Raw genomic sequence first — 25,927 nt, forward strand, 5'->3', positions numbered from 1 at the left:
AATAAACTCACTTGAACTTGAACTTGAATTGTGTTTTTTTTAGTCTGTATCCCTTCCTCATTTCTCTCATTTTTATATCTTCCCAGCAGCATCAGTGTGATGAATGGACTGTCTCTACCATTTTGTCTCATTCAGTCCCCCACTTTATCATGGGTATCTTATTTGCACCCCCCCCCCTCATTACTTTGCAATTTATAACATTTTCAATCTCTACTGCTTCAGAGTTTCTGATGAAAGTTGAACTGAAGTACTAACTTTGTTCCTCCCTCACAGATGCTGTCTGACATGCTGAGTATTTCAAACATTTTCTGATTTTATTTCAGATTACCAGCATCTGCATTCATTTTGCTGACTTCTTATTTCAGTTTCAAGAGCTGGTGCCTGGTCAGAAACCCCCTGCAGATGGCAGCACAGTCCAAAATACTCCCATTTTCCACCTTTGTAAAGTAACATTGATTGCTTCCAAAATTGCTGCATCCAAGTGCAGTGATGGTTAAAACAGAGTTCTTGTTTGAATGAATCGATTGCCGTTTTGATTTTTGAAATCATTTGCTCCATGATAAAGTCAGTGATTCAAACTTAAGTTTTGATAAGGACTTTTAAAAAAAGATACAGGCCCTTCAGCCCACCGAGTCCACGCCGACCATCGATCACCCATTCATACTAGCTCTAAGTTATCCCATTTTCACATCCACTCCCTACACACGAGGGGAAATTCACAGAGGCCAATTAACCTATAAACCCACAGATATTTGGGATGTGGGAGGAACTGAAGCACCTGGAGAAATGATCACAGAGAGAACATGAAAATTTCACACAGACAGCACCCGAGGTCAGGATCAAACCCTCACAAAAATTGCATGACAACTCCTCAGGTAAATTGCATAAGAATCGTTATGTTTAGATTGTAAAAGTTAGAAGAAATAAGATCAGCACTGATATCATCTGTTGAAGAGTTGGTACTTCATATAGAATATTGGGTGTGCAATGCAACATCGGGAACATGTTTCCTGCCTCTAGCGTGTCCAAACCCTTAATAATCTTATATGTTTCAATAAGATACCTCTCATCCTTCTAAATTCCAGAGTATACAAGCCCAGCTGAATTAAAGTGTTTAGCAACTGGGGGATCCGGCACTGAGATTCTTCCCTCTCTACTGAAGGCCAACAGGACCAGCCAGCCTTTCTCTATCCACAGTAGAATGGTCCAGGATGATCACAAAGGGTTGTTGAAATGGGTAACTCAATCACATGAAGACTGAAGAAGGGTCTCGCCCCAAAATGTCACCTATTCCTTTTCTCCAGAGATGCTGGATTTACAAAAGGTAAATCATGTCTGACGAATCTTATAGAATTTTTCGAGGATGTAACTAGTAGCGTGGATAGGGGAGAACCAGTGGATGTGGTGTATCTGGACTTCCAGAAGGCTTTCGACAAGGTCCCACATAAGAGATTAGTTTACAAACTTAAAGCACACGGCATTGGGGGTTCAGTATTGATGTGGATAGAGAACTGGCTGGCAAACAGGAAGCAAAGAGTAGGAGTAAACGGGTCCTTTTCACAATGGCAGGCAGTGACTAGTGGGGTACCGCAAGGCTCAGTGCTGGGACCCCAGCTATTTACAATATATATTAATGATCTGGATGAGGGAATTGAAGGCAATATCTCCAAGTTTGCGGATGACACTAAGCTGGGGGGCAGTGTTAGCTGTGAGGAGGATGCTAGGAGACTGCAAGGTGACTTGGATAGGCTGGGTGAGTGGGAAAATGTTTGGCAGATGCAGTATAATGTGGATAAATGTGAGGTTATCCATTTTGGTGGCAAAAACAGGAAAGCAGACTATTATCTAAATGTTGGCCGACTAGGAAAAGGGGAGATGCAGCGAGACCTGGGTGTCATGGTACACCAGTCATTGAAAGTGGGCATGCAGGTGCAGCAGGCAGTGAAGAAAGCGAATGGTATGTTAGCTTTCATAGCAAAAGGATTTGAGTATAGGAGCAGGGAGGTTCTACTGCAGTTGTACAGGGTCTTGGTGAGACCACACCTGGAGTATTGCGTACAGTTTTGGTCTCCAAATCTGAGGAAGGACATTATTGCCATAGAGGGAGTGCAGAGAAGGTTCACCAGACTGATTCCTGGGATGTCAGGACTGTCTTATGAAGAAAGACTGGATAGACTTGGTTTATACTCTCTAGAATTTAGGAGATTGAGAGGGGATCTTATAGAAACTTACAAAATTCTTAAGGGGTTGGACAGGCTAGATGCAGGAAGATTGCTCCCGATGTTGGGGAAGTCCAGGACAAGGGGTCACAGCTTAAGGATAAGGGGGAAATCCTTTAAAACCGAGACGAGAAGAACTTTTTTCACACAGAGAGTGGTGAATCTCTGGAACTCCCTGCCACAGAGGGTAGTCGAGGCCAGTTCATTGGCTATATTTAAGAGGGAGTTAGATGTGGCCCTTGTGGCTAAGGGGATCAGAGGGTATGGAGAGAAGGCAGGTATGGGATACTGAGTTGGATGATCAGCCATGATCATATTGAATGGCGGTGCAGGCTCGAAGGGCCGAATGGCCTACTCCTGCACCTAATTTCTATGTTTCTATGTTTCTATGCTGCCTGGCCCGTTGAGTTTCTCCAGCATTCTGTGTCTATCCCCATGACAATACAATTGGATGCAATCAAAAATTAGTCCAAGAGGTGGGCAGTGCGGAAGGCCTTAACGTGGATGTTTTTGGGTTGGGGGAGATTAGGAAGTATAGAGTGCCAAAGGCACAGAGAGATTAGGAAACAAAGATGAGAATGTTAGTATTAAGGCATTGCCAGACCCGGGTCCAATCAGGCTCAGTTTACAGATGGTGATGGGAGACTAGGTGGTGCAGTGGGCAGGCAACCAGAAGCTTAGTGTTCAATCCATGTTCCTTTTACTGGCTCTTGTTTCTCAAACCGTGGTGAAAGCAGAGATAGATGGTGTTCAAGAAGGAACTGCAGATGCTGGAAAATCGAAGGTACACGAAAATGCTGGAGAAACTCAGCGGGTGCAGCAGCATCTATGGAGCGAAGGAAATAGGTAAATAGGGTTTCGGCCCAAAACATTACCTATTTCCTTCGCTCCATAGATGCTGCTGCTGCACCTGCTGAGTTTCTCCAGCATTTTTGTGTACCTTAGAGATAGATGGTTCCTTGATAGACATGGGGGAAAATGATTATCAGGAGTAGACAGAGATTCAGAGCTGAGGTTACAGTGAGATCAGCTGTGATCGTGGTAAATGGTGGGACAGGCTCAGCAGTCTAACAGACCTTCCCCTGCTCTTAACGTTTTGTAACCAGTGGAGGTCTCCAGGTCCTGGCCCTACCATACACTGTGGATAAGCTGTCCTGATGCAATAAATTGCACTGTGTTTTTATAAACTGAGGGTGAAGAGCACACACAGCAGCCCCAAGACTCAATCCTTACCAGGAGGGTGATTCAGTCGGGTTAATCTCACTGGATTTCCGAGAATGTCAATCGCACACTCCAAACCCTTCGCTAACAACAACCCACTATTACTTGCAAATCTATTTTGCGATATTGCATTTTAATAACAACATTGATCGAGCCAGATGGGGGCAGAATGCTCTTGTAGTGACATTAATGTATTAAAACAGCCAAGGAAAACAGGATTCATTTTATTTTGAAAACAAGGTTCACACATGTACATCTCCATGCAGTTTACTGTAATAAGTATTAGCCATAACTGAGTGTTAAAGATTAAATATTCACAACCAGCTCCACACATTAAGACAACAATGAGAATTCTGTTGAGCCTGACTGTAGCCTGCATCATAAGCACTGGAGTATGGTTGGATCATTGCACCTCACCTCTGCACAAGTGTGGAATTGAGATAAGGAGAAAGGTTCTAGACAGTATCTTCACTATATGACAGTAGATATAAAGGAGACTCCCACATGGTGCTGCACCTCTGATTCTGGCAACACTTATTCCGGCAACAGTCCCATCAGATTGATTCATGAAAAGTGTTCTAGGTGACAAGCAGAAGCAACAGGCTGGGGGGGCTGGTTATCTACACATTTACCTAGGAATCAAATGCTAAATGCAGACTGCTTTTATTTACTACAGCACTGCAGTAGTCCCTCGTGGAAGCTTCATTATATGAATCAGTTAAGCAATCTCATTGTAAAGCCCATTTAAGATCAAAATGCCAGAATGTGTATAGGGGGTTAACATACAGATACAGAGCATAAAGTCAGCTCTGCTGTTGGAAGAACAGAATCAAGATTGGAGCACATGAATGGAGGGACAAAGGCTCCACTCCCATCCCCTGATCTTGCCAATTTCCACCTGCAGCAATGCAGTCATACCCAGGAAGGGGATATGGGTGGGGCGCAGAATACAACCAGGAGGCTAGAATGGCCACGTTGGTCTCTCTAAGCAAGTAAATAGGGAAAGGCCTCTCTTTGAAACCCAAGAGCTCATTGCCTGGTCTAATTCATCCTTTTTGCAATCAGAGAGACACAATGTGGCAAGACATAATAGATCATTGGGGTATGAAGGATGTCATACCCCTTGTAAGAAAAAAAACCTTTTTTAAATTGTCACAGTGAAACACTTCAGAATGAAGGATGGTTACAACTATTGGCAAAGCACAACTGACTCATAGTTCCTTCCAATACAATACTGTCCATTCTTGTTAGTGTTCAAAATAACTCAAGATATTTAATTCTATGGACAGTATCGTCTATTGACGCTTGGAGACCATGTTACAGGTAGGTTTCCATTCAGATCTCATTAAGCAATAAAGCCAAGGAACTAACGGTCAGCAAACTTACACTAGTTCACGGTTCTGCACTGTAGCCCCTACCTTTAAGCCATTCGCACACTGGAACCCTGTATAGTTACAGTATACAAAGCTGAACTACCACACTGCATTCTAATATTATATCATGTACACACCATTTAATGTTAATCCAGTGCGTGCATGTGCGCATGCGTGCGTTTGTTGGAAGCCAGCTTTTGGACAAGAGGGATAATGCCATTATCATTAAATTATTGATTATTATTAACAGATTGTTAGTGGTTTGTAGCATGTAGTGGGCAGAAACAGGGCAGGATTTAGGCTGGTCAAGTACAACAGATCAGGTGCAATGCATGAAGCAAATTGTCAGTTGTTTTCTCACAGTTAGGTACTTGCCTGTGAAACATGTGTAATGCCTTCTGGGAATAGTACACTTTATTTAACACTTCATATTATGACTGAAAAGGCAAAACAAATGTTACACCTTAAAAAAACAATCTACATCTAGATTAATAAATTATATCTACACACCATTCATTCACTGTGGGTTACAATCTTCTGGGAGATAGATGAAAAACCAAATGCAGGATTTAAATTATGCATAGAATTTCACATCACAAAATAGGTTTTAATCATTTGGGACAAATTTACAGTCAGCACTCTGACGACTCAGGATCACAAGTATCATTTTCAATTGCACTATGAAGTTAAAAAAAAAAAGAGAGAGCCTGCACCAATTCAGATGCTGGGACTTGACCCAAAGCATGGATAGATATGTCCAGACACATATGGCCAGACACATATGGCCAGACCCGCTGAATTACTCCAGCATTCTGTGCCCTATATTGTGGACAGCACCAACCTACTTTTAATGCTGTCAATGTAATAAGAACACTACCAAACAATGCCTGAAACTGGGGCAATAAAGAGGTTTTAGGGCAGATGCTTGGCTAAAGTGGGAAAGAGGTGGGGAGGTTCAGGGAGGTAGCTCTAGAAAGGAGGATCTTAGAATCCATGCTTTCAGCTGGAGAGTGCCAAGTGCGATTCTTTATTCTACCCCCCACCCACCTTAACATGATGGAACAGGATGCCTGCCACTGTGGTACAGCCCCATCAATGAGGAATGTGCTGGCTTTTGTCAAGGCATTGCCACACTGGAAGGAAGAGCACAAGGCAAGTACAACCTTTTCAGCAATTAATAGGGTGGCTGCCCCTTGGCTACAGTTTCTCAGGAACATTAACCACAATCAGTGGCATATTCGAGGTGATGACCTTCAATACGTCAACTACAAAAACGGGAGTAAGGCGCCTTCGTTTCTGATGAGAGGTTCATGAGCACCAACTCTTTGCAAACGTCCTTCAGCAAATACCAATGGGGTAGCTGCCACACATTAGGTGTAGGATAGCAGGGCTGGTCCATGAACAGGTAATGCTGGAGATGCCCTGCAGGCCAGGCTGCACCGGCACAAGAGGCAAATGTTTCAGATGAAAGGCTCTTTCTTAATGGGGACTCTGATGGAGGGTCTTTTACCCGAAACGTTAACTGCTTCTCCTTCCACTGACGCTGCGTGATCCGCTGAGTATTTCTAGCATTTCCTATTTATATTTCAGGCTTCCAGTCACCACTGTAGTTGATTTTCATGGCAGCCTCTGGTGAAGAATCTCATTGGTGGTCAGACCATGGATAGTTGTAAATGCACAAGTGTGCTGAATGTTTCTTGTTGAAACTGCCCCAATCTTATAGCTGACAATAAAAACCCAACCAAAATTAAACCTCAGTAGTGAAGGGAACTGCTGACGTTACCAGACAGGAGTTCTGCAACTTGTGGAGCAACTGGTCCCCCCCCAGGAAACCAGCTCCCCCTCACCCCACCATCACAACATAACCTGGTAGAACATCATCCTCAACATCAACAGACACGGTATTCTTGGGTAAACATGCTGAGAATAATTGGAATGGAACACATCCATGGTGGACACCATTATCTGTACCAAGGACTGCCAGGTCTGCTGCATCTTGGCTCCTCGAACCAGAAGGTTGTGGATCAAGGGTTACCTCTGAGCCTTGAGCTCCTGCTGAGGGCAAAGGTCGCAGCAGATCCCGAGAGAGCCTTGCACTGGCGACGTTGGTCATTGGCAGGTCATTGCCCTGTTCAGGCGGGTACAACAGAGCCTACAACAAGATCTGTAGTGGAGAAACAAGGGCCTGTCCAACTTGGGTGTCATTTGCGCGTCATAATTTACGTGCTACGACGCACAACGCGCGCATGGTGCACGGTGATGTAGGCAGTGACGCGTGGTCGCGCGCGGCGCCCCAGGATTTTGGGATTCACAAAATCTTCGCGAGCCACCTGTCGCGACACACAAATGACGCCCAAGTGGGGCAGGCCCTACAAGCTTCCCCAACATCCGGGTCTGACACCATCGCTGGAGTACTTACTGTAGGATGAGAGAAACATCTAAATGGGGAGGTACTCTGGGACATGCCTGGAATACAGAGCAGAGGCTAAGTATCTCCATCAGGGTGCTAGCTGTGACAGAGTGCTGGCATCTCCAAATCTGAATACCAGCTGATTCCAACACAGTGATGTGTAGCCGTCGGTGCTATGGCTCGAGAGACATGTTAAACCAAGCCCCTGCATCCTTGCAGTGGGGGCAAACAAAAAAAGCTCCCGACATTATTCAAAGAGGGAGCCCTCTTCAGTGTCCTGGCCAATTGTGATTCTTCCAGTCAAGATCTATCTTCCAGTCCCTTCTCTCATTGCTGTTGCAAGACCTTGGCGTGTACAAGTCGTGTCCGATAGGGGCTTCCCTCCACAAAGTGCTACATAATGGTGGCAGGGCACCGGCTGTTCTGGTTAGTGGTGAGTTCTGTGGAGAGTGAAGCTCTCCACACTAATCCAGCCTCAAATCCAAGCTCCCATGCAATTAAATAACATTTGGTAATTGTGTTTGTACATCACGTCCACTGTGAAACAATCTCCACGGGTACAGCATTCAGAACAATGTTTCCTGCATGTCAGAATGGGCTGGGTTTAATGTGCATCTTGAAGCTGATCAGGATGTGTTTTTTTCCTCCTCAATCACTCAACTTGGTGATTGTTCCGCCACGATCTGAGAACCTGGGAATACAATGCGTGGGAATGGCGTCCGAGACAGGAACAGCAACTCGAAAGGTAGTGCCAACCATTGGGTTCTGGCCTGACAAATGTGGGTTTGCTCTTTTAATAAACACTGCATATTGGCCTCATTAAGAAAGAAAAAAAGTCCTCCTTCAAGCTCAAGATCTGCTCGTGAGCAAATCAACAAGAAAAATGGTCAACGAAGAGGACTGTACTTGGGCAGGAATGCGGGTATCGACTGCTTTAGGTGTTTGCAGTGTTATGGATGGATAATGGCGACTGACTGGCTCTGGAGGCACCTTTCCACTCCTATCGTGGCTACAGGATGGACACAGGGGCTTCGAACTCCAAGCTCTATCGCTGGTGAAAAGCAGTTTAAAAATAAACACAAGGGTCTTCCAGTTGATTATCTGCACAAAGCACCGAGCAAACTGGCTCATCCCATCGGCGAATGCATTCTGCATCAGTGCTGGACCTGGGAGAGAAAGAGAGCAGGAGAGAGTTAGAGAAAGAAGCGTATTGGGAACGGGAGGTTGTGACATGCAGGTTTGTAGGTTAATTGGCTTGGAAAAATATAGCATTGTCCCTAGTGTGTGTGGGATAGCGTTAGTGGTATGCAGGTCACAGGTCGGTGTGGTCTCGGTGGGCCGAAGGGCCGGTTTCCACACCGTATCTCTAAACTAAACTCAACCCCGGGCCTTGCAACTCCAGGAGAGAGCTATTTTACTTCAGTGTCAATCAGCCATTGGCCAGCATTATATTCAGAGTGCTGATTGTAGGTCGGGGAGTAGGTTGGTGGGAAGGGGGCAGGGATGTACCTGTTGGGAAGGTGTGGGGTAGATGAGTTGTTCTTGCCTTCTGTTATTGGTGTAGTGTTGGGAGGAAAGAATGCCCAGTTTTAGTGGCTGATGAGGGCACACACCTTCCTAACTTATCATTAATGTCTTATTATTATTATTATTATTATTATTATTAATGTTTAGTGTTTTCTGAGTCATTCATAACTGTCACTGTATGTCATGTTGTTACTTGTGGGCGGAGCACCAATGCAAATTCCTTGTATGTGAATACTTGGCCAATAAACTTACTTACTTACTTATCATATAATGACACAAGAGGTGGATATTCAGCCCATTTGTTCATGCCAGCTTCTGCAGAAGAATCTCATTTCCCTCTCCTTGTTTCCCCTGAAATTTATTCTCCCTCACACAGACTAATCAACCTTCCCCTTTCATTCTTGCTGCCACCAACCTTACACCAAGGGTTCATTTACAGCACATTTACAGATGTGGGAGGAAATTGGAGCACTGAGTTGGAAGGTGTGGGTTCAACCAAGGTCGAGTTCTTTTCCCTGGTGAAGCAAAGCAGCAAGGCCGGCAAATATTGAGAATGAAGATCAGAAAACCTGCCCAATTTAGTCAGGTCAAGTCAAGTCACTTTTATTTCTATAGCACATTTAAAAAACAACTCTCGTTGACCAAAGTGCTTTACATTGGTGGAGGTACTAATGTTATACAACAATGTTCATACAACATTCAGATCAGAGGTCAGCGGGGAGCCTGACATATGGAGGATGGCATCATTCATTGGATGAGTCCTGACTGAAAACAGGAGGCCAGTGCCTTTTTACGCCTCAGTCATTTTCCCACAAACTGTACGGATGCTTCATTACGTTTTGTTGGAAGAAGAGGGGAGTGTGACTATTGGTCTTGTGGAGTAGGTGCAAGTAAACGAGACAGTGTTCAGCTAGTGATCCTCCAGGGAATGTGCAGCCAAATGATCCAATACTCCAGTTGGAAGAAGAGTGGCAGAAATCTCTGTCAGCTACAGCCTCATCATCATCTCCCTCCTGGACCACCATCAGGGATTAGACTAATGCCCCTGTCCCACTTAGGAAGCCTGAACAGAAACCTCTGGAGACTTTGCCCCCCACCCAAGGTTACCGTGCGGTTCCCGGAGGTTGCTGGTGGTTGCAGGTAGTGGAAGCAGGCAGGGAGACTGACAAAAACCTCCGGGAACGGCACGGAAACCTTGGGTGGGGCGCAAAGTCTCCAGAGGTTTCCGTTTAGGTTTCCTAAGTGGGACAGGGGCATAAGCAGTCCAAAGAAGGATCCCGACCCAAAGCATCACCTACCCACGTTCTCCAGAGATGTTGCCTGACCCAAAGTTGCTGGAGTAACTCAGAGGGTCTGAAGAAGGGTTCCGATCCAAAACGTCACCCATCCTTTCTCTCCGGAGATGCTGCCTGACCCACTGAGTTACTCCAGCTCTTTGACGGATTAGTCTTGGAGGGGAGGATGCTCATCAACCATCTAGTACAATACAGGTCCCCCCCCCCCCCTCCCTCCATGACACACTGGCCAGCTTGAGTAGCACCTTCAACAACAGACTGGTTCCACCAAGATGCAGCACAGAACACCACAGGAGATCCTTTTTCCCTGTGGCTATCAGTCTGGAAACTCCTCCCCCTTCTAGACCGACCCCCCCCCCCTGTTGGGAGACCTATTTCCCTTTTGAGATAAATAAAGTTCTATTGAAGTCCTTTCAGGGATTAGACTGCTCTTTTGCATTGTGGAAGAATTCTGTTCATAGACTGCTGCTGCCATCTTGTGTAGGTTGCCGTTACTGCAGGCGCGCACCCCACACAATCATTGTGGTGAATGGTTTGGAACATAGAAGAGCACAGCATAGCACCCAGCTCTTCAGTGCACATTCACTGAACAGGAGTAACGGGGATAGAAGCCTATTCCCCCCCCTCACCCCACCATCCGACGTATTTAGTGTTAAAGTATTTGAAGAGGAACACAACATACAGTTGCCACTGAGGAGACTCATTACTGCCTACACTGGATTCCTTTGGTGTTGTCCTGCTGGCAAGTGTGTATTGTCCCTGAAGATGATACGGCCACAATTGAAGAATCTTCTCTCAGTTGTGTTATCTCTCCTCCCCATCTCTGGAACCCTCAGCCGCTTGGTAGCATTCTCAGAACCATTTGATATTCATCACTCCACTTTCGAGTCCTCAGCTACCAACGCTATGGAATTCCTAAACCATCTATCTTTCTTCTCTCCTTTATGGTGCTCCTTAAATCCACATATTCTTTGACCACTGTCTTCCATTCTGCCTGAAGTCCCTTCACAGTTTGGTGGCAAATTTCAGTTTCCAACCCTGCTCAACTTAGTTTTGCACAAAGGTGCAAGAACAGTCACAAAGAGTTGCAGACCTTAATCGCACAACTCAATGCCTTTTTCATGGTCCACTATAGGTTGGTTGCTCCAAAGCTGGAGATAAAAATCATGTCTACATTCTAACACCAGACTCAAAAAAATAGTATATTCCGACACACTTCAAAATCGAAATCGTGACTTTACACATTGAGCCTGGATACACGAAGAACACTATTAAATGTTATTTTTTATTTTTGTATATTTATTGTCAGTGTGTATGTTTATATTGGCAACTTAAGATACATGATTATAACCCCCTCATTAAATTATGAATGGAATAATTGTATGACTTAGATTTTTATGGCATTGACAAGGAGTGGTATGGAAATAAATGCAATCATCATGACTGCCAGCTTAATTAACCAAGCAATACAAAGTGCAGCAGCTAGTCTAAGGAGCTATGTCGTAATGTGTAATTAAGTAGTTGTCAGCTGTACAGGTGATAATTGAACGTCATAATTCAGGTAATATCAGGATAGCAACAAATACAAGGTTGATGGAAAAGACAAAAACAAATCATTTTACTACGAGGTCTGGAGATTGGATTTGCTGCCTTTTGGAACCTCTTTCCAGTTTGGTCCACTCCCCACTACTCTTAGTCCCAAGGTACACAAAAATGCTGGAGAAACTCAGCGGGTGCAGCAGCATCTATGGAGCGAAGGAGATAGGCAACGTTTCGGCCCGAAACGTTACCTATCTCCTTCGCTCCATAGATGTTGCTGCACCCGCTGAGTTTCTCCAGCATTTTTGTCTACCGTCGATTTTCCAGCATCTGCAGTTCCTTCTTAAACGCTTAGTCCTAATCTGCCACAACATTTCTCATTGGTTATCTATAGAGTGTGTGATCATTAATTCAACTCCCTTCTAAACAAATGTTTCTTTCTCCTGACTTTCCGTGTGGGTCAAATCCAAACACATTGCAACATTTCTTATCTTGTAATTCAAAGTTGCCTCAAAACATGGAACCTTTAATCCTGCTCCCAAGTCCCTCTTTTCCACCCATAACATGGAACGTCTAGAAACCAAACTAGTCATGATGTAACTCTTGTTAATTTAACTGTTGCTACCATGGCGATCTCTCTTACTACTGTGGTGCATTGGCTTTGATTATTATACATTTGTCTTTGTTTTTCAGCAAGCACAAGATTTTTTTTTCCGTGGCAAAGGCCTGACCTTTTCTGCAGTCTCGCTTCGATCACTTGACGTAGATTGTCTGACTGGAAGATCTCCGGAGCCTTTCAATTGGGGCGATTCAGGGGATGCACAAACACTCATCTCTTCTCTGTGTGGAGAAACACAAAAGCAGCCCTTTAATGACTCAATCCTTACATAAACTGTCTTGTTTAAATCTTTTATGTCTTTGGCATGTGGACGTGGGAATGTAAGTACTCTTCCAATTGCTTTGTTGAAGAAAGGTTTATGATTGCTATTTTACAGCTACATTTCCCACATGGAACTGTGATTAAAGTTCTTTAACATGCAGTATAACTCAATCTCAAGATGCACACATTTAGCCAAGAACGGAACTCACTATCAAAACATGGAGGGGACGGGGGACACAATTTTTTGGCGGCCGTGCGCGCATGCGCACACTCACACACGCGCTCAATCCAGCGCTAAATGCAGCTCAACTGCCTGTCTCACCGGGTTAACTACAGCCCTGTCGACTGACGGGACACCAGCGCTGCTTCTCCGCGCTGGCCATATTTCCCGCAAGCCCAGGCAAGTTAACCAGGCGGGGATGTCGCCCGCCTCTCAAAACATGGGGGGGGGGGACGTGTCCCCTCTGGCCCCCCCCGGGTTTCCCGCCCCTGCATTTAGCAAATGAAATCTTTGAGGGCAAGATTGATGTATAAATGTATTTGCAGCTTGGTGCCAATATCAGAAGAAACAGCTTATTCCAAATGGTCAAATCACCACGACTTTGACATAAATAATTCAGATCATTCTGATATCTCTGTTCTTGTAAGTGTATGCAATTATAAACAATTGTAGGTTAAGGGATCTGGACCATATCAAATTATCCAATTATATATAGAATATAAGAATCTGTCTCTTTACAAATATGGATAGGCCATGAAATACAACCCACGTCCTCCAACAGATCTCATTTCCACATCAAGCTTCATACAAGACCCTCTCTATAAGCAGTAATTACCCCATCAATCAGTTCTTACCTTTTGATTCTCATTTATGCCCGATTTCATCAGACTAGGTCACATTCCCTGCATATTATAAATAGGCTCATTTGATATAATGAAGACAACATGAGTCGATGGGAAGGTCATGGAATAAATGTAAGAGTTTGGGTCGCCCATTATAGGAAATTAAGCCTGTACAGAGTCCATAGTGAAGGTTATCTAGGGTGGTGTCATAGGTAGGAAACTGAATGGAAGGAGGTTATTGAGTATTCAAGTGAAAGGCAAGAGATCTAGAGGGATTTGAGGGCATTTTCTCCCCAACCCCACCCCTCCCCTCCCCTCCCACAGAGTGGTAGGAATCTGGGATGTACTGCATGAGAATAGGAAGGCAGATTCTCACAACCTGACAAGTACTTGAATTGGCAAAAAAACCCACAGAAGGCTACAGACCAAATGTGGGTACAATGAAATGGTACGGATGGGTTCAATGGTCAGCATGGATACGAGGGACTGAAGGGCCTGTTTCAATGTTGTATGATTCCATGGCTCTAATCTTTCCACTAGCTTAGGCAAGTCTAACAAATTATTGTTTTACATTTACACTGTACATCTTCAAATTGTGCTGGAATGACCAGGGAAGACCATTTTATCCACGAGAAGTCAGTGATGGTGAAAGGCCATCAGCTTCAAGCTGACAGTGACACAGAGGGCAGGGATGTTCCTTGGGTTGTCTGCCGACTAGGTACATTGTCACAGGGGTAAATGAGGCAGAGGCTTTGCAGCTCCACCACGAAACATGCACCAATAGTTGCAGCAACGGTAGATGCAAGTGAGAACAGAGTTTCTTTGACAAGTGGCACAGTGGCGTAGCGGTAGAGTTGCTGCCTTACAGCGCTAGAGACCCGGGTTCAATCCTGACTATGAGGGCTGGCTGTATAGAATTTGCACGCTCTCCCTGTGACCACGTGGGCGCTTCAGTTTCCTCCAACATTCGAAAGCCGTGTTAATTGGCTTCCGTAAATTGTCCCTAGTGCATAGTGGATAGAACTACTGAACGTTGGCCAGCACGGACTCAATGGGCTGAAGGGCCTGTTTCCACACTGTATCTCTAAACTAAACCCAATACATTAACTTTGTTTTTCTCTCTCCATAGATGCTTCCTGACCTGCTGAGTGTTTCCAGTACTTTCTGTTTTTAGTTCAGATTTACAGTATCTGCAATTGTTTGATTTCCAGATGCACCAGCAAGTGATTGAAAGTCTTCTTTCTGCATTGCAATCCGCGCGATCTGTGGCCAGTTTAAAGAATTTCATTCTGAAGGAAGGACTATATAACCATAAGGACTACCAAGCAATTTCTCTCCGAGAGACTTAGCTTTTGTTTCGGGTTCTAACGGGGAATTGAGCCAAAGTGTTTTAATTCCATTAAAAGATTCAGAAGATTGAGGGGGAACCTTACAGAAACGTACAAAATTCTTAAGTGGTTGGACAGGCTAGATGCAGGAAGATTGTTCCCGATGTTGGGGAAGTCCAGAACAAGGGGTCACAGTTTAAGGATAAGGGGGAAGTCTTTTAGGACTGAGATGAGAAAAACATTTTTCACACAGAGAGTGGTGAATCTGTGGAATTCTCTGCCACATAATGTAGTTGAGGCCACACAGTTCATTGGCTATATTTAAGAAGGAGTTAGATGTGGCCCTTGTGGCTAAAGGGATCAGGGGGTATGGAGAGAAGGCAGGTACAGGATGCTGAGTTGGATGATCAGCCATGATCATATTGAATGGCGGTGCTGGCTCGAAGGGCCGAATGGCCTACTCCTGCACCTATTTTATATGTTTCTATTAATGGCCGAATTGATCATACTGGAAAAAACACGTGATATTAATGTCAAAACAAAACAATACTTACAACAGGCCAGAGCACTGCGATGGGTGGGGAATTCCAATTCATATTTCTATGAGAGGGTGTTCCCATCTCCCTCTGCTGTTTATGTTTCAGACGAAACGTACGGAGTGATGGGGGGGGGGGGGGGAGCGGGGGGAGGCAGGAGTCACTGGGGGAATCTCTCGGGTAATGGAAGCTCTAAGCTCTATCGGTCCCCTCAATTGGTCAACAGATTCCATACCATGTTGGAACGCGATTGGTGAATGAAGGAGGGTCCCCACCCGGAACATCACCTATCCATGTTTTCCAGGGAACCCTGCCCCTGCTGAGGTACACCAGCACCGTCTCTCTTTCTCCCGCCCCCTTGGGTTCGCCTTGCCTTGCCCCCGGCCATGGGCAGAGGTTGGCAGCCCAGTGGGTTACAGGGTGATGGGCTGTGCCTTGCCTCAGGCCCTCTGGCCCTGGGCTACATCCTCAGCCCCGGCACTGTGGCGGTAACTAAGGGAAGACGTACATTTCCTTGAAGAGCTTTTCTATCCTCCTGTTTTCGGTCACCAGCAGCTGCTTCGCTCGGCAGGAATCGTTCTGGCGCTGGGGGGAGCGTGACCGCGAGTATTCCTGGGGGAAGGCAGAAAATTGGGAGGTAAAGTCACCGAGCTTTAAATGTTATACAAAAGCACAATACTGCCGATGCCAGGAAGCTGAGATAAAAACTGAAATGCTGGCAACACTCAAAGGAAATATCAGTCACTGCCTTCAGGATTAAATTTGTAATTAGAATATATTGCAATATAACTATCAGCAGTTTCACCATTATAATGTTATAAATGGGGCTGTCAGCAATTAATCAGGTGATTATAAAAATGATTATAAATTAATTGCAGTTTAATCATGTTGTAAATCAACAATGGAATACAATGTTTGAGATCAGAGCAAGAAAAATATGTTTTGTTACCGAGAGGAAAAGTCTCAGACTGAGAAAAGTGAGTGAGTAGGAGAAGTGGCGGAGGCAGAAACAGGCCGAGTCGAGATTGGGGAGGGGCTTGTGAACTGAGGCGGGGGGGGGGGGGGGTTGGAGTGGGGGGCTGGAGCTATGGACGGGGATGGTGGGGGGGGGGTGGGGGGGGGGGGGGGATATGGAGTGAGCCTTGATCAAGATACAATCTACATTCAGGTCGTCAGCTTTGGTCAGACAACTTCCTGGTGGATTCCTCCCCTGCCCCCACTGCATTAATCAACTCATTTACCACAGAAACCGGCCCCGTTGTCTGTGTCTTCACTCATCATTAAAGATATTCATTGTATACCAATCCATTTCATTTTCTCCACAGTTCCATCAACCTACCCCAGATTTTACCACTCACCAACACCAAAGTTTGACGACACAGTTGCGCAGCGGGTGGAGCTGCTGCCTCACAGTGCCCTGTGACCACGTTGGTTCCCTCCAGTTGCTTCCCACATACCCAGGTTTATAGGAGCGCATGAGAAAGTGGGATAACATGGAACTAGTATGAATGGTCAACATGGACTCAGTGGGCTGAAGACCCTTTCCCATGCTGGATTTCTAAACTACACTAAGTTGCAATTTAAATAGCCAGCTAACCTACCGACTGCCATGCCTTTTGGATAAGAAAAATAAAAGGAGCACTATGCAGTTACAGGAAAAATCGTGCAAACTCCACACAGACAGCACCAAAGATTAGGATTCAATCCAGGTAGCTGGTGCGTGTGGAAAACAGCTCTACATCCTGGGCCACTGTGCTGCCCAAAAACCTTCTTGGTACTGCCAGTTTTTTTCAACTAGAGGGGGGAAAAACAGAGAAGACAATCAGAATTTTCTTCTAACTCTGATACAAGAGAGCGCAGATGCTGGGATCTTGAGCAAAAAACCCCCAAAATGCTGAAGGATCTCAATGGGTTTGTGGAAGGAATGGACAGACAATGTTCCCCCCCCCTACACCTCTCTTTTAAGTGATGTAAAAGGATGGGGGGGGAACATTACTTGAAATTGGAGAATTCATTGTTCACACCATTGGGTTGAAAGCTACCCAAGCGGAATATGAGTTACTGTTCATCCAAGTTGCATGTGGTCTCTGTCTAGCAGTGGAGGAGGCCAAGGTCAGAAAGATCAGTATGGTAATTGGGGGGGGGGGGGGGGGGATTAAAATGGCTAGCCACCAGGAACTCCAGCAGACCTCGGCGGTCTTATGGTGGCATAAGTGTTTGGCAAAACAGCTGCTCAGTCTATGCTTGGTTTACGCTGCAGTAGCATCTGGGACACTGTTGCTTAATTCCAAGAGGCTCCAGGGCGACATGGAGATGTCGGGTCCCTTGTCGCATGAATTCCCTCATCAAGCAAGGATGTGTTGAGGTGCCTGTGGCAGTGACATCTGGTGGTGATGTTATGAACACCACAGAGTGCAATTAAAGGTGTATGGGAAGGAACTGCAGATGCTGGTTTAAACCAAAGATAGACGCAAAAACTCAACGGGTCAGGCAGCATCTCTGGAGAAAAGGAATAGGTGACGTTTCGGGTCGAGACCCTTCCTCAGACCCAACTTTATTTTTTGTTTGTAATGCCTTCCACTGACATCCAATGATGCAGGAAGTTGGGACATTGTAAGGAATTTCCATCTGACGCATTTGTAGAGGCAAATTAAACATGAGCGATGAATGAGTTTATTACAATGCTGATTCATGCCTCTGCAGTCAGTCCCGCCCTATGCTCCCATATTCCCACTGGGACTATCGGCAGAGAATAAATTAGTTTAGTTTAGAGATGAGCGCGGAAACAGCCTCTTCAGCCCACCGAGTCCGCGCCGACCAGCGATCCCCGCACATGAACACTATCCTCCACACCCTAGGGACCATTTACAACTTTACAAAGCTGTACGTCTTTGGAGTGTGGGCGGAAACTGGAACACCCGGCGAAAACCCACGCAGGTCATGGGGAGGATGTATAAACTCCATACAGACAGCACGGGTAGTCAGGATCGAACCCCGGTCTATCGCGCTGTTATGCCCCTGTCCCACTTAGGAAACCTGAACGGAAACCTCTGGAGACTTTGCGCCCCACCCAAGGTTTCCGTGTGGTTCCCGGAGGTTGCAGGTGGTTGCTGGAGGTTGCAGGTTGTGGAAGCAGGTAGGGAGACTGACAAAAACCTCTGGGGACCTCCGGTAACCGCACGGGAACCTTGGGTGGGGCGCAAAGTCTCCAGAGGTTTCCGTTCAGGTTTCTTAAGTGGGACAGGGGCATTAGGCAGCAACTCCAGTGCTGCTTGTAATTTTTTTAATTTTACCGAGATCAGTGGGAAGCTAAAGATGAAGCTCGTGAAACTGAAGGCAATCTATTGATTCGGTGAAATAGGTTGAGTGGCTGGAGACAGAGACTGGAGGTAATGGGCAGGTTCACTAATTGCTAGATGTCCTGCAAGGATCTGCTTCGAGGCAGAAACTACTCTATGCATTTTTCATGATTTAACTGATGGGATGGAAAATAAGTTTGACATTAGGAAGATAGACAGTATCATTAGTGTAGAGAGAAAGATAAAATTACACACACTAATAGGTTGAACAATTGAGCAAATGTTGGGATAAATGGATTTCACAATGGAAGGCAAACTGATAAGTCGTCTACTTTGGATCTAAAATGGATAGAATGCAATGCACTTTAAATAGTGAAAGCATAGATATTGTGATGTCCATGATCACAGATGATTAAAATATTATGGTCAAGCACAGGGAGCAGTCAATAAGTCGAGTGCAAGGTTTATAAGATCAAGGTGTCGGAACACGTGATTGCTTGGACAATTCTTGGATATTGCAGCTCTTCAGGACTTCATATCTCAAGGATAATTTGAAGTGTGAAGAGCGAGCAATACAAGGCTTCCCGGACTGTTGCCCCTGTCCCACTTAGGAAACCTGAACGGAAACTTCGGAAGACTTTGTGCCCCACCCAAGGTTCCCGTGCGGTTTCCGGAGGTTCCCGGAGGTTTTTTGTCAGTCTCCCTACCTGCTTCCACTACCTGCAACCTCCGGCAACCACCTGCAACCTCCAGGAACCGCACGGAAACCTTGGGTGGGGCGCAAAGTCTCCAGAGGTTTCCGTTCAGGTTTGCTAAGTGGGACAGGGGCATAAGCACATTGCAGTTGCCTCCTGCTCTCTTTCTAAAGAGATAATTGTGGGAGGCAGCTCCAGATTCTGGTGAATACCCGATCACTCGGGAAAACTGGGAATCATTGACTCTACAAGGAGATCGTGTGGCAGCTGAAATAGCCTTTTAGTGTCTCCCGATGTGTGACTAAGAGTTGGTGCTTCCCTACATCAAGGTCATTTGCTTTTTGTTTCATTTCAGACAGAGATATTGAAGCAGCTGAAATCTGTGCTTACCTCCTGCTTGAAGCACCTGCTGTCTGTCATGGCTTCAAGTTGACTCCGTTGATGAACCCCATTGGCTGAACTGGCGCAATCCAGTGTCTGGAACACAGAAAGAACAGGACACTGTTTATCTACAGGCGGAAAAGTGCACCTGAAGAATCACCATCTGTATCACCTATCCACACGTTGTACATTCAGAGATGGGAAAAGACAATTGCGATGGTAGTGCAAACAGAAAATGCTGCAAAAGCTCAGCTGGTCCGGCCAGCATCTGCGGAAAGAGTTTCAGGCAAAAGATAGACACAAAAAGCTGGGGTAACTCAGGGGGACAGGCAGCATCTCTGGAGGGAAGGAATGGTGAGGTTTTGGGTCGAGACCCTTCTTCAGACAGGCATCTGGCCCTTGCTCAAAACCGAGGAAGCGAAAACCTGCCTGTGAAGGGAAGTATCTAAACCAGTAATCGGCAGGCAAAAAAGATAATTGCAGATGTTGGAAACCGCAGTAAAATAAGAGAATTCCGGAAATACACATTACAGTGTATGTGGAATGTCCACAGTGTCCGTGGAGACAGAAATACAGTTGATATTTCAGGTTGATTACTTTTCATCAGGGCTAATAGAAAGATTTTTTAGTGAAACATTAACTGACAGGTACTGCCTGTCCTGCAGAGTATCTCCAGTGTTCTTTAGCTTCTCACTTGCATCTGCAGCCTCTTTTGTCCGCAAGCTTATTGGGCTTGACTGGTTGGGCAGTGCATCTACACAGCAGTTGCAACACAGTAAAGTGCGCCAAGGTACACGATCGGAGTGCCATCAAGTCAGTTTTGACTGAAGCACACATCATCGCAGATGACCGAAAGCTTGGCCAAACTCACAGATTTTAGAGGGTGGTTTTAAAATAGAGGTGGAGGGATTGATGAAGGAGCTGGGTACTTGCCTGCATGGCTTGCATTAGTTTCTCCATTTGCTGGTTCTGATCCAGGGCGCTGCGCAAGGCCTCTTCAGTGTTAACCAGCCTTTGTTGCAGTTTGGAGATCTCGGTGTCGGTCTCGGTGTCTTGCAGAGAAACGGGCCGCCGTTTCTGATCGGGTTTGTACTTTTCAGTACCCTGGAAACAGAGAGAAAGTCACTGCGGTGCAGATCGGTGATGAAAAATGCTGTAAAATAAAATAAAATAAAAATCCCTTGAACTCTCTTTAATACAATAAAAATCAAATGGGAAAATTGGTTTGTCACAATGATTCCAGCAATCCTGGAGTGCGGGGAATCATCACCCAGCATGCACAATAGTTTGCTTTCCTTTTCAGCTTCTTATCCTTGTTAGTTTTGTTTACCATTTACCTCGTATTTCTAAGGGGGTCAAGAATGATCAGTTTGTCCGAATGGAGGCAATGTTCACTCATAATGCTCAGAGAGGCTGAAACTGCTCTATAGCTGTGGTGGTTAGGGAGAGTCTAGTATCACAGGGCACAGCCTCAGAATACAAAGACGCGCCTTTAGAATGGAGATGAGGAGGAACTGAATTAGCCCAGAGGGTGGTGAATCTGTGGAATTCATTGTCACAATGGTTGCACAGTGGTAGAGTTGCTTCCTTACAGTGCCAAAGACCAGGGTTCGATCCTGGTTACAGGTACTTGTCTGTACAGAGTTTTTATGTTCTCTCCATGACCTGCGTGGGTTTTCCCCGGGAGCTCCGGTTACCTCCCACATTCCAAAGCAGAACAGGTTTGCAAGTTATTTGGCTTGTTAAAATTGTAAATTGTCTCTGGAGTGTGTGTGGGATAGTTTTAGTGATGCGGGGATCTCTGGTCGATACGGACATGGTGGGCTGAAGACCCTGTTTCTGAGCTGTATCTCCAAACTAAACTAAAACTAAGATGGCAGTGGAGGGCCTCATTGGGTTATGTTAAAGTAGAGATAGATAGGTTCTTGGTTTGTAAGGGTGTCAAAGGTTACGGTTAGAAGGCATGAAAATGGTGTCAAGAGGGAAAAATAGATCAGCCATGACTGAATGGCAGAGCTGACTCAATGGGCTGAATGGCCTAATTCTGCTCCAATGTCTCATGAACTTATCACGACAAAATCAGCTTTTACCTGATAAGTTTCAAACTGGGTCTTGAGAAATATTGATTGTGGGTTTGTTGTGTTTAAATGAGTCTAACATTAATCATAGAGGGTCACAAATGTATTATTCTGTGTTAATCCATGCGTCATTAAAATCAGAGGTTGTGCAGCAGACATACATCTTGGAAAGATTTGCGTCGCAAAAGCTCGCTGTTAATTTACATTCAAAAAGCCACATCAGCAACAAAAAAAAAAAAAAGCAGACTAAAAGTGCAGCACTTTTAAACAGAAAGTCAATGTTCCTGTTAACAGAAAGAACAACCAAAGAAACCTGAAAGTATGCAGCACCTGTTGCGGCTCCAGGGTGCCCAAATCACTGCACAGCCAATGAAGTACCAAGTCAAAGCAAAAGAAAGTGGTGCTGCAGCCTAAATTCTGAACCTCAGGAATATTTCTGATGCAGGCAGCGAACGTTGGGTAGGACTTATGATATGGACAACAGGCACTCGGGCAAGAACCTGTAATTAGCTGTGGATTCCATCATAATCCCTACTGCGCCATTGAAGTATACCTTGATAAACTGGGCTGTCCTTTGTGTCTCTTTGTCTCTCTCTGTAATGTAGCTGATCTAGACAATGATATAATACAAGAGTAATTCTTTTGTTCCGATTCACTGTCTGTAAAATGTTTTATAATTTCCATAGCCAACTTTCTTTAAACCCTACATTACGATAGTCCAGAGGGAATCGTAATTTCAATAAAACACCCATGTAATTGTCAGCATTGCAAGGTACCTACCCTGAATTTGTCAATGGTGGCACCACATGACAAAACGGAAATGTTGCTCGCTACCAATACTGACGGCCTTTCATGCACACAAAATAATGATCAAAAAACATAGTTAACGATAATCCGTGGCTGCATTTTCGACAAACCTTGGTGCCCACCTTCCTATCTCAAGTGATCCAGCGTCGTGCAAATCTTCAAATAAACTGTAGAACAGGAGGACGATGTACCCTTCAGTCATTAATTGGGACGACAGATTGGCGCAATGGGCTAAGTGTTCGGCTGGCAACCGGAAGGTAGCCGGTTCGAATCCCGCTTGGAGTGCATACTGTCGTTGTGTCCTTGGGCAAGACACTTCACCCACCTTTGCCTGTGTGTGAATGTGTGTGAGTGATTGGTGGTGGTCGGAGGGGCCGTAGGCGCAGATTGGCAGCCACGCTTCCGTCAGTCTGCCCCAGGGCAGCTGTGGCTACAGAAGTAGCTTACCACCACCGAGTGTGACTGAGGAGTGAATGAATAATGCGATGTAAAGCGCCTTGAGTATTAGAAAGGCGCTATATAAATCCCATCTATTATTATTATTATTATTATTATTAACAGCCAGGAAATATGTTCCCGATGTTGGGGGAGTCCAGAACCAGGGGGTCACAGTTTAAGAATAAGGGGTAGGCCATTTAGGACCGAGGTGAGGAAAAATTCCACACACAGAGTTGTGAATCTGTGGAATTCTCTGCCACGGAAGGCAGTGGAGGTCAATTCACTGGATGTTTTCAAGAGAGAGTTAGATATAGAGTTAGATATAGCTCCTAGGGCTAAGGGAATCAAGGGATATGGGGAGAAAGCAGGAACAGGGTACTGATTTTGGATGATCAGCCATGATCATATTGAATGGCGGTGCTGGCTCGAAGGGCCAAATGGCCTACTACTGCACCCATTTTCTTTATTTCTATGCAACTATTACTGTGCTATTCCCGGGGTTCACTGCTGAAAATAGAATAGTTCTTCCTCCCCAATCTGGTAGAATTGGCTCATTAAAGTGCATTAAACAGGGGGCAGCCAGAATGGAAGAGTACACCCAACTGATCAAAGTGAGAGAGCCATATACTAGCTTGACCATGTGGTCCATCTACTCTAATCCCACCTGCCCACGCTTGGCCCATATCCAGTCTTGGTTCACCAGACTGATTCCTGGGATGTCAGGACTTTCATATGAAGAAAGACTGGATAGACTTGGCTTATACTCGCTAGAATTTAGGAGATTGAGAGGGGATCTTATAGAAACGTACAAAATTTTTATGGGGTTGGACAGGCTAGATGCAGGAAGATTGTTCCCGATGTTGGGGAAGTCCAGGACAAGGGGTCACAGCTTAAGGATAAGCGGGAAATCCTTTAGGACCGAGATGAGAAGAAACGTTTTCACACAGAGAGTGGTGAATCTCTGGAACTCTCTGCCACAGAGGGTAGTTGAGGCCAGTTCATTGGCTATATTTAAGAGGGAGTTAGATGTGGCCCTTGTGGCTAAAGGGATCAGGGGGTATGGAGAGAAGGCAGGTACGGGATACTGAGTTGGATGATCAGCCATGATCATATTGAATGGCGGTGCAGGCTCGAAGGGCCGAATGGCCTACTCCTGCACCTATTTTCTATGTATCTATGTATCTATCCCTAAACCTTTTCTGTCCATATACCTATCCAAACATCTTTTAAACGTTGTTATAGTACATGCCTCAACTACCTCCCCTGGCTGCTCATTCCATATATCTGCCATCCTGTGTGCGAAAAAGTTGCCCCATCAGGTTCCTCTCTCACCTTAAACCTATGTCCGCTGGTTCTCGATTCCCATGCTCTGGCAAACAAAAAGCTCTTGTTAAAAAGAAAATGAATTGTATTTATTTATTCCACGAATAAACCTTTCCTGAAGATGACTATGTGTTTGTAAAGATAGAAAATAAAACCAAGAGAAGACGGTTTGCCCCTACGAATCTCCTCCATTATTTAATATGATCATTGCTGGTCATCATGTTACTGCCTTCTCTCAATGGCCATTGATCCCTCTAGTCCCAAGTAACACAATGGTTTTGAAGTAAATCCAAAGCAATGAATCTCTGGATTCACGGCTCCTGATCTATGCTGCGGCTCAGAGGCTGGAGTTCAATGTTGGTGCACAGGGCTGCTGCTTACTTACAAGGACATAGAGTTTCTCTCGGAGGACCTTGATGTCTTCCTGCAGCTTCTGTTCCTTCATTCTCCACTCAGATTTATGAACTTCCCGGCTGAGGTCCTTTTCTCCGGCACAGGAGTGACGATTGGTCTCCAGTAACAGTGAGCGGAGTTCGTTTAGATTCCTCGTTTCCCAGACGATTGAAAGGTTCAATGAAGAGAAACAAATGGATGTCATCGGTGGAAATGAAAACCAGCATTAGTAAGGATGCAAGCATTTTGATAAATGGTAGCCATTACAAATCTGTACATTGTGCCGTTAGTCTGCCCCAAGTCTAACACCAAACTGTACATTGAAAGGTATCCACCTACTAGGAAATTCTGTTAATTTTAAAGTTTAAACCTGTCTGGATTTGAGGGTATAATCTACGTTCACAAATCATAGGAGCAGAATTAGGCCATTTGGCCCATCGAGTCTACTCTGCCATTCAATCATGGCTGATAACCTTTCGCAGCCCATAACCTTTCGCAGCCTTACTAATCAAGAAGCTGTCGATCTCCATTTTAAAAATACCAGAGATTGGAGAAACATGGGTTGTTTTCTCTGGAGCCTCGGAGGCTGAGGGGAGATTTGAGAGAAGCATCAACGTTATTAGGTGCATAAATAGATTAGACAGTCAGAACCTTTTTCCTAGGGTGGAAATATTGAAAACTAGAGGACTTAGCTTTAAGGTGAAAGGGGCAAAATTTAAAAGGAGATGTGCTGGGCAATTTTATTTGTCCCCACACACAGAGGATGGTGGGTGCCTGGAACACAGTGCTGGGGGTTTTGGTGGAGGCAGATATGATGGTGGAGTTTGAGAGGTGTTTAAATGGACACAAGGATCTACAGGGAGTGGAGGGTATAAGGATCATGTGCAGGCAACAGGGATTAGATTAGCTCACAGTGATGAATTACCTGTTCCTGTGCTGCACTGCTCTATATTCTACATTAAACAGTTCAAGCTGCTAGTGATTCAACACTGAAATTAAGTGAACTATGATTAAGGAGAAAATGCGTAAGAAGCAACTGCAGATGCAACCTGCTGCCTGACCCTCTGAGTTAGTCCAACTTTTGGTGTCTACCTTATGGTTAAGGATAACATAATGTATAGGTAGTTTATTCATTTATACACCAATTCATTTAACAACATTTTGACCATCTCTCCGTACCTTCTTCTGTGGCAAAAATAAATTGTTTGCATCTATTTCAAAGTGTGGAGTGTATTGCAGGAACGACCTCTGGGCAGCGTGCTACATAGTAGTGGAGGAGGTACTTGAATGAACTTACACTGCATGAAGCCATTCCTGCAATTAGTACTGGATTTTTTGAGTT

At 45.1% G+C, this 25,927-nt stretch overlaps 1 protein-coding gene across 3 annotated transcripts in view; it reads right to left on the bottom strand.

Moving 5' to 3' along the window:
* Nucleotides 1–3,648: 3,648 nt before the first annotated feature.
* Nucleotides 3,649–25,927, bottom strand: part of clip2 (CAP-Gly domain containing linker protein 2) — a 98,452-nt gene continuing 76,173 nt past the window's right edge. For all 3 annotated transcript variants that reach the window (XM_033046019.1, XM_033046021.1, XM_033046020.1), the window contains 6 exons: nt 24,578–24,737; nt 20,480–20,650; nt 19,556–19,642; nt 15,680–15,783; nt 12,316–12,424; nt 3,649–8,389 (listed from right to left, as the gene is read on the bottom strand). In XM_033046019.1, coding sequence (XP_032901910.1) covers nt 8,378–8,389; nt 12,316–12,424; nt 15,680–15,783; nt 19,556–19,642; nt 20,480–20,650; nt 24,578–24,737 — 643 coding nt within the window. In that variant the 3' untranslated portion in view covers nt 3,649–8,377. The remainder of the gene's footprint in view (nt 8,390–12,315; nt 12,425–15,679; nt 15,784–19,555; nt 19,643–20,479; nt 20,651–24,577; nt 24,738–25,927) is intronic.

The sequence above is a fragment of the Amblyraja radiata genome, chromosome 28 (genome assembly GCF_010909765.2).
Source record: "Amblyraja radiata isolate CabotCenter1 chromosome 28, sAmbRad1.1.pri, whole genome shotgun sequence".
NCBI lineage: Eukaryota > Metazoa > Chordata > Chondrichthyes > Rajiformes > Rajidae > Amblyraja > Amblyraja radiata.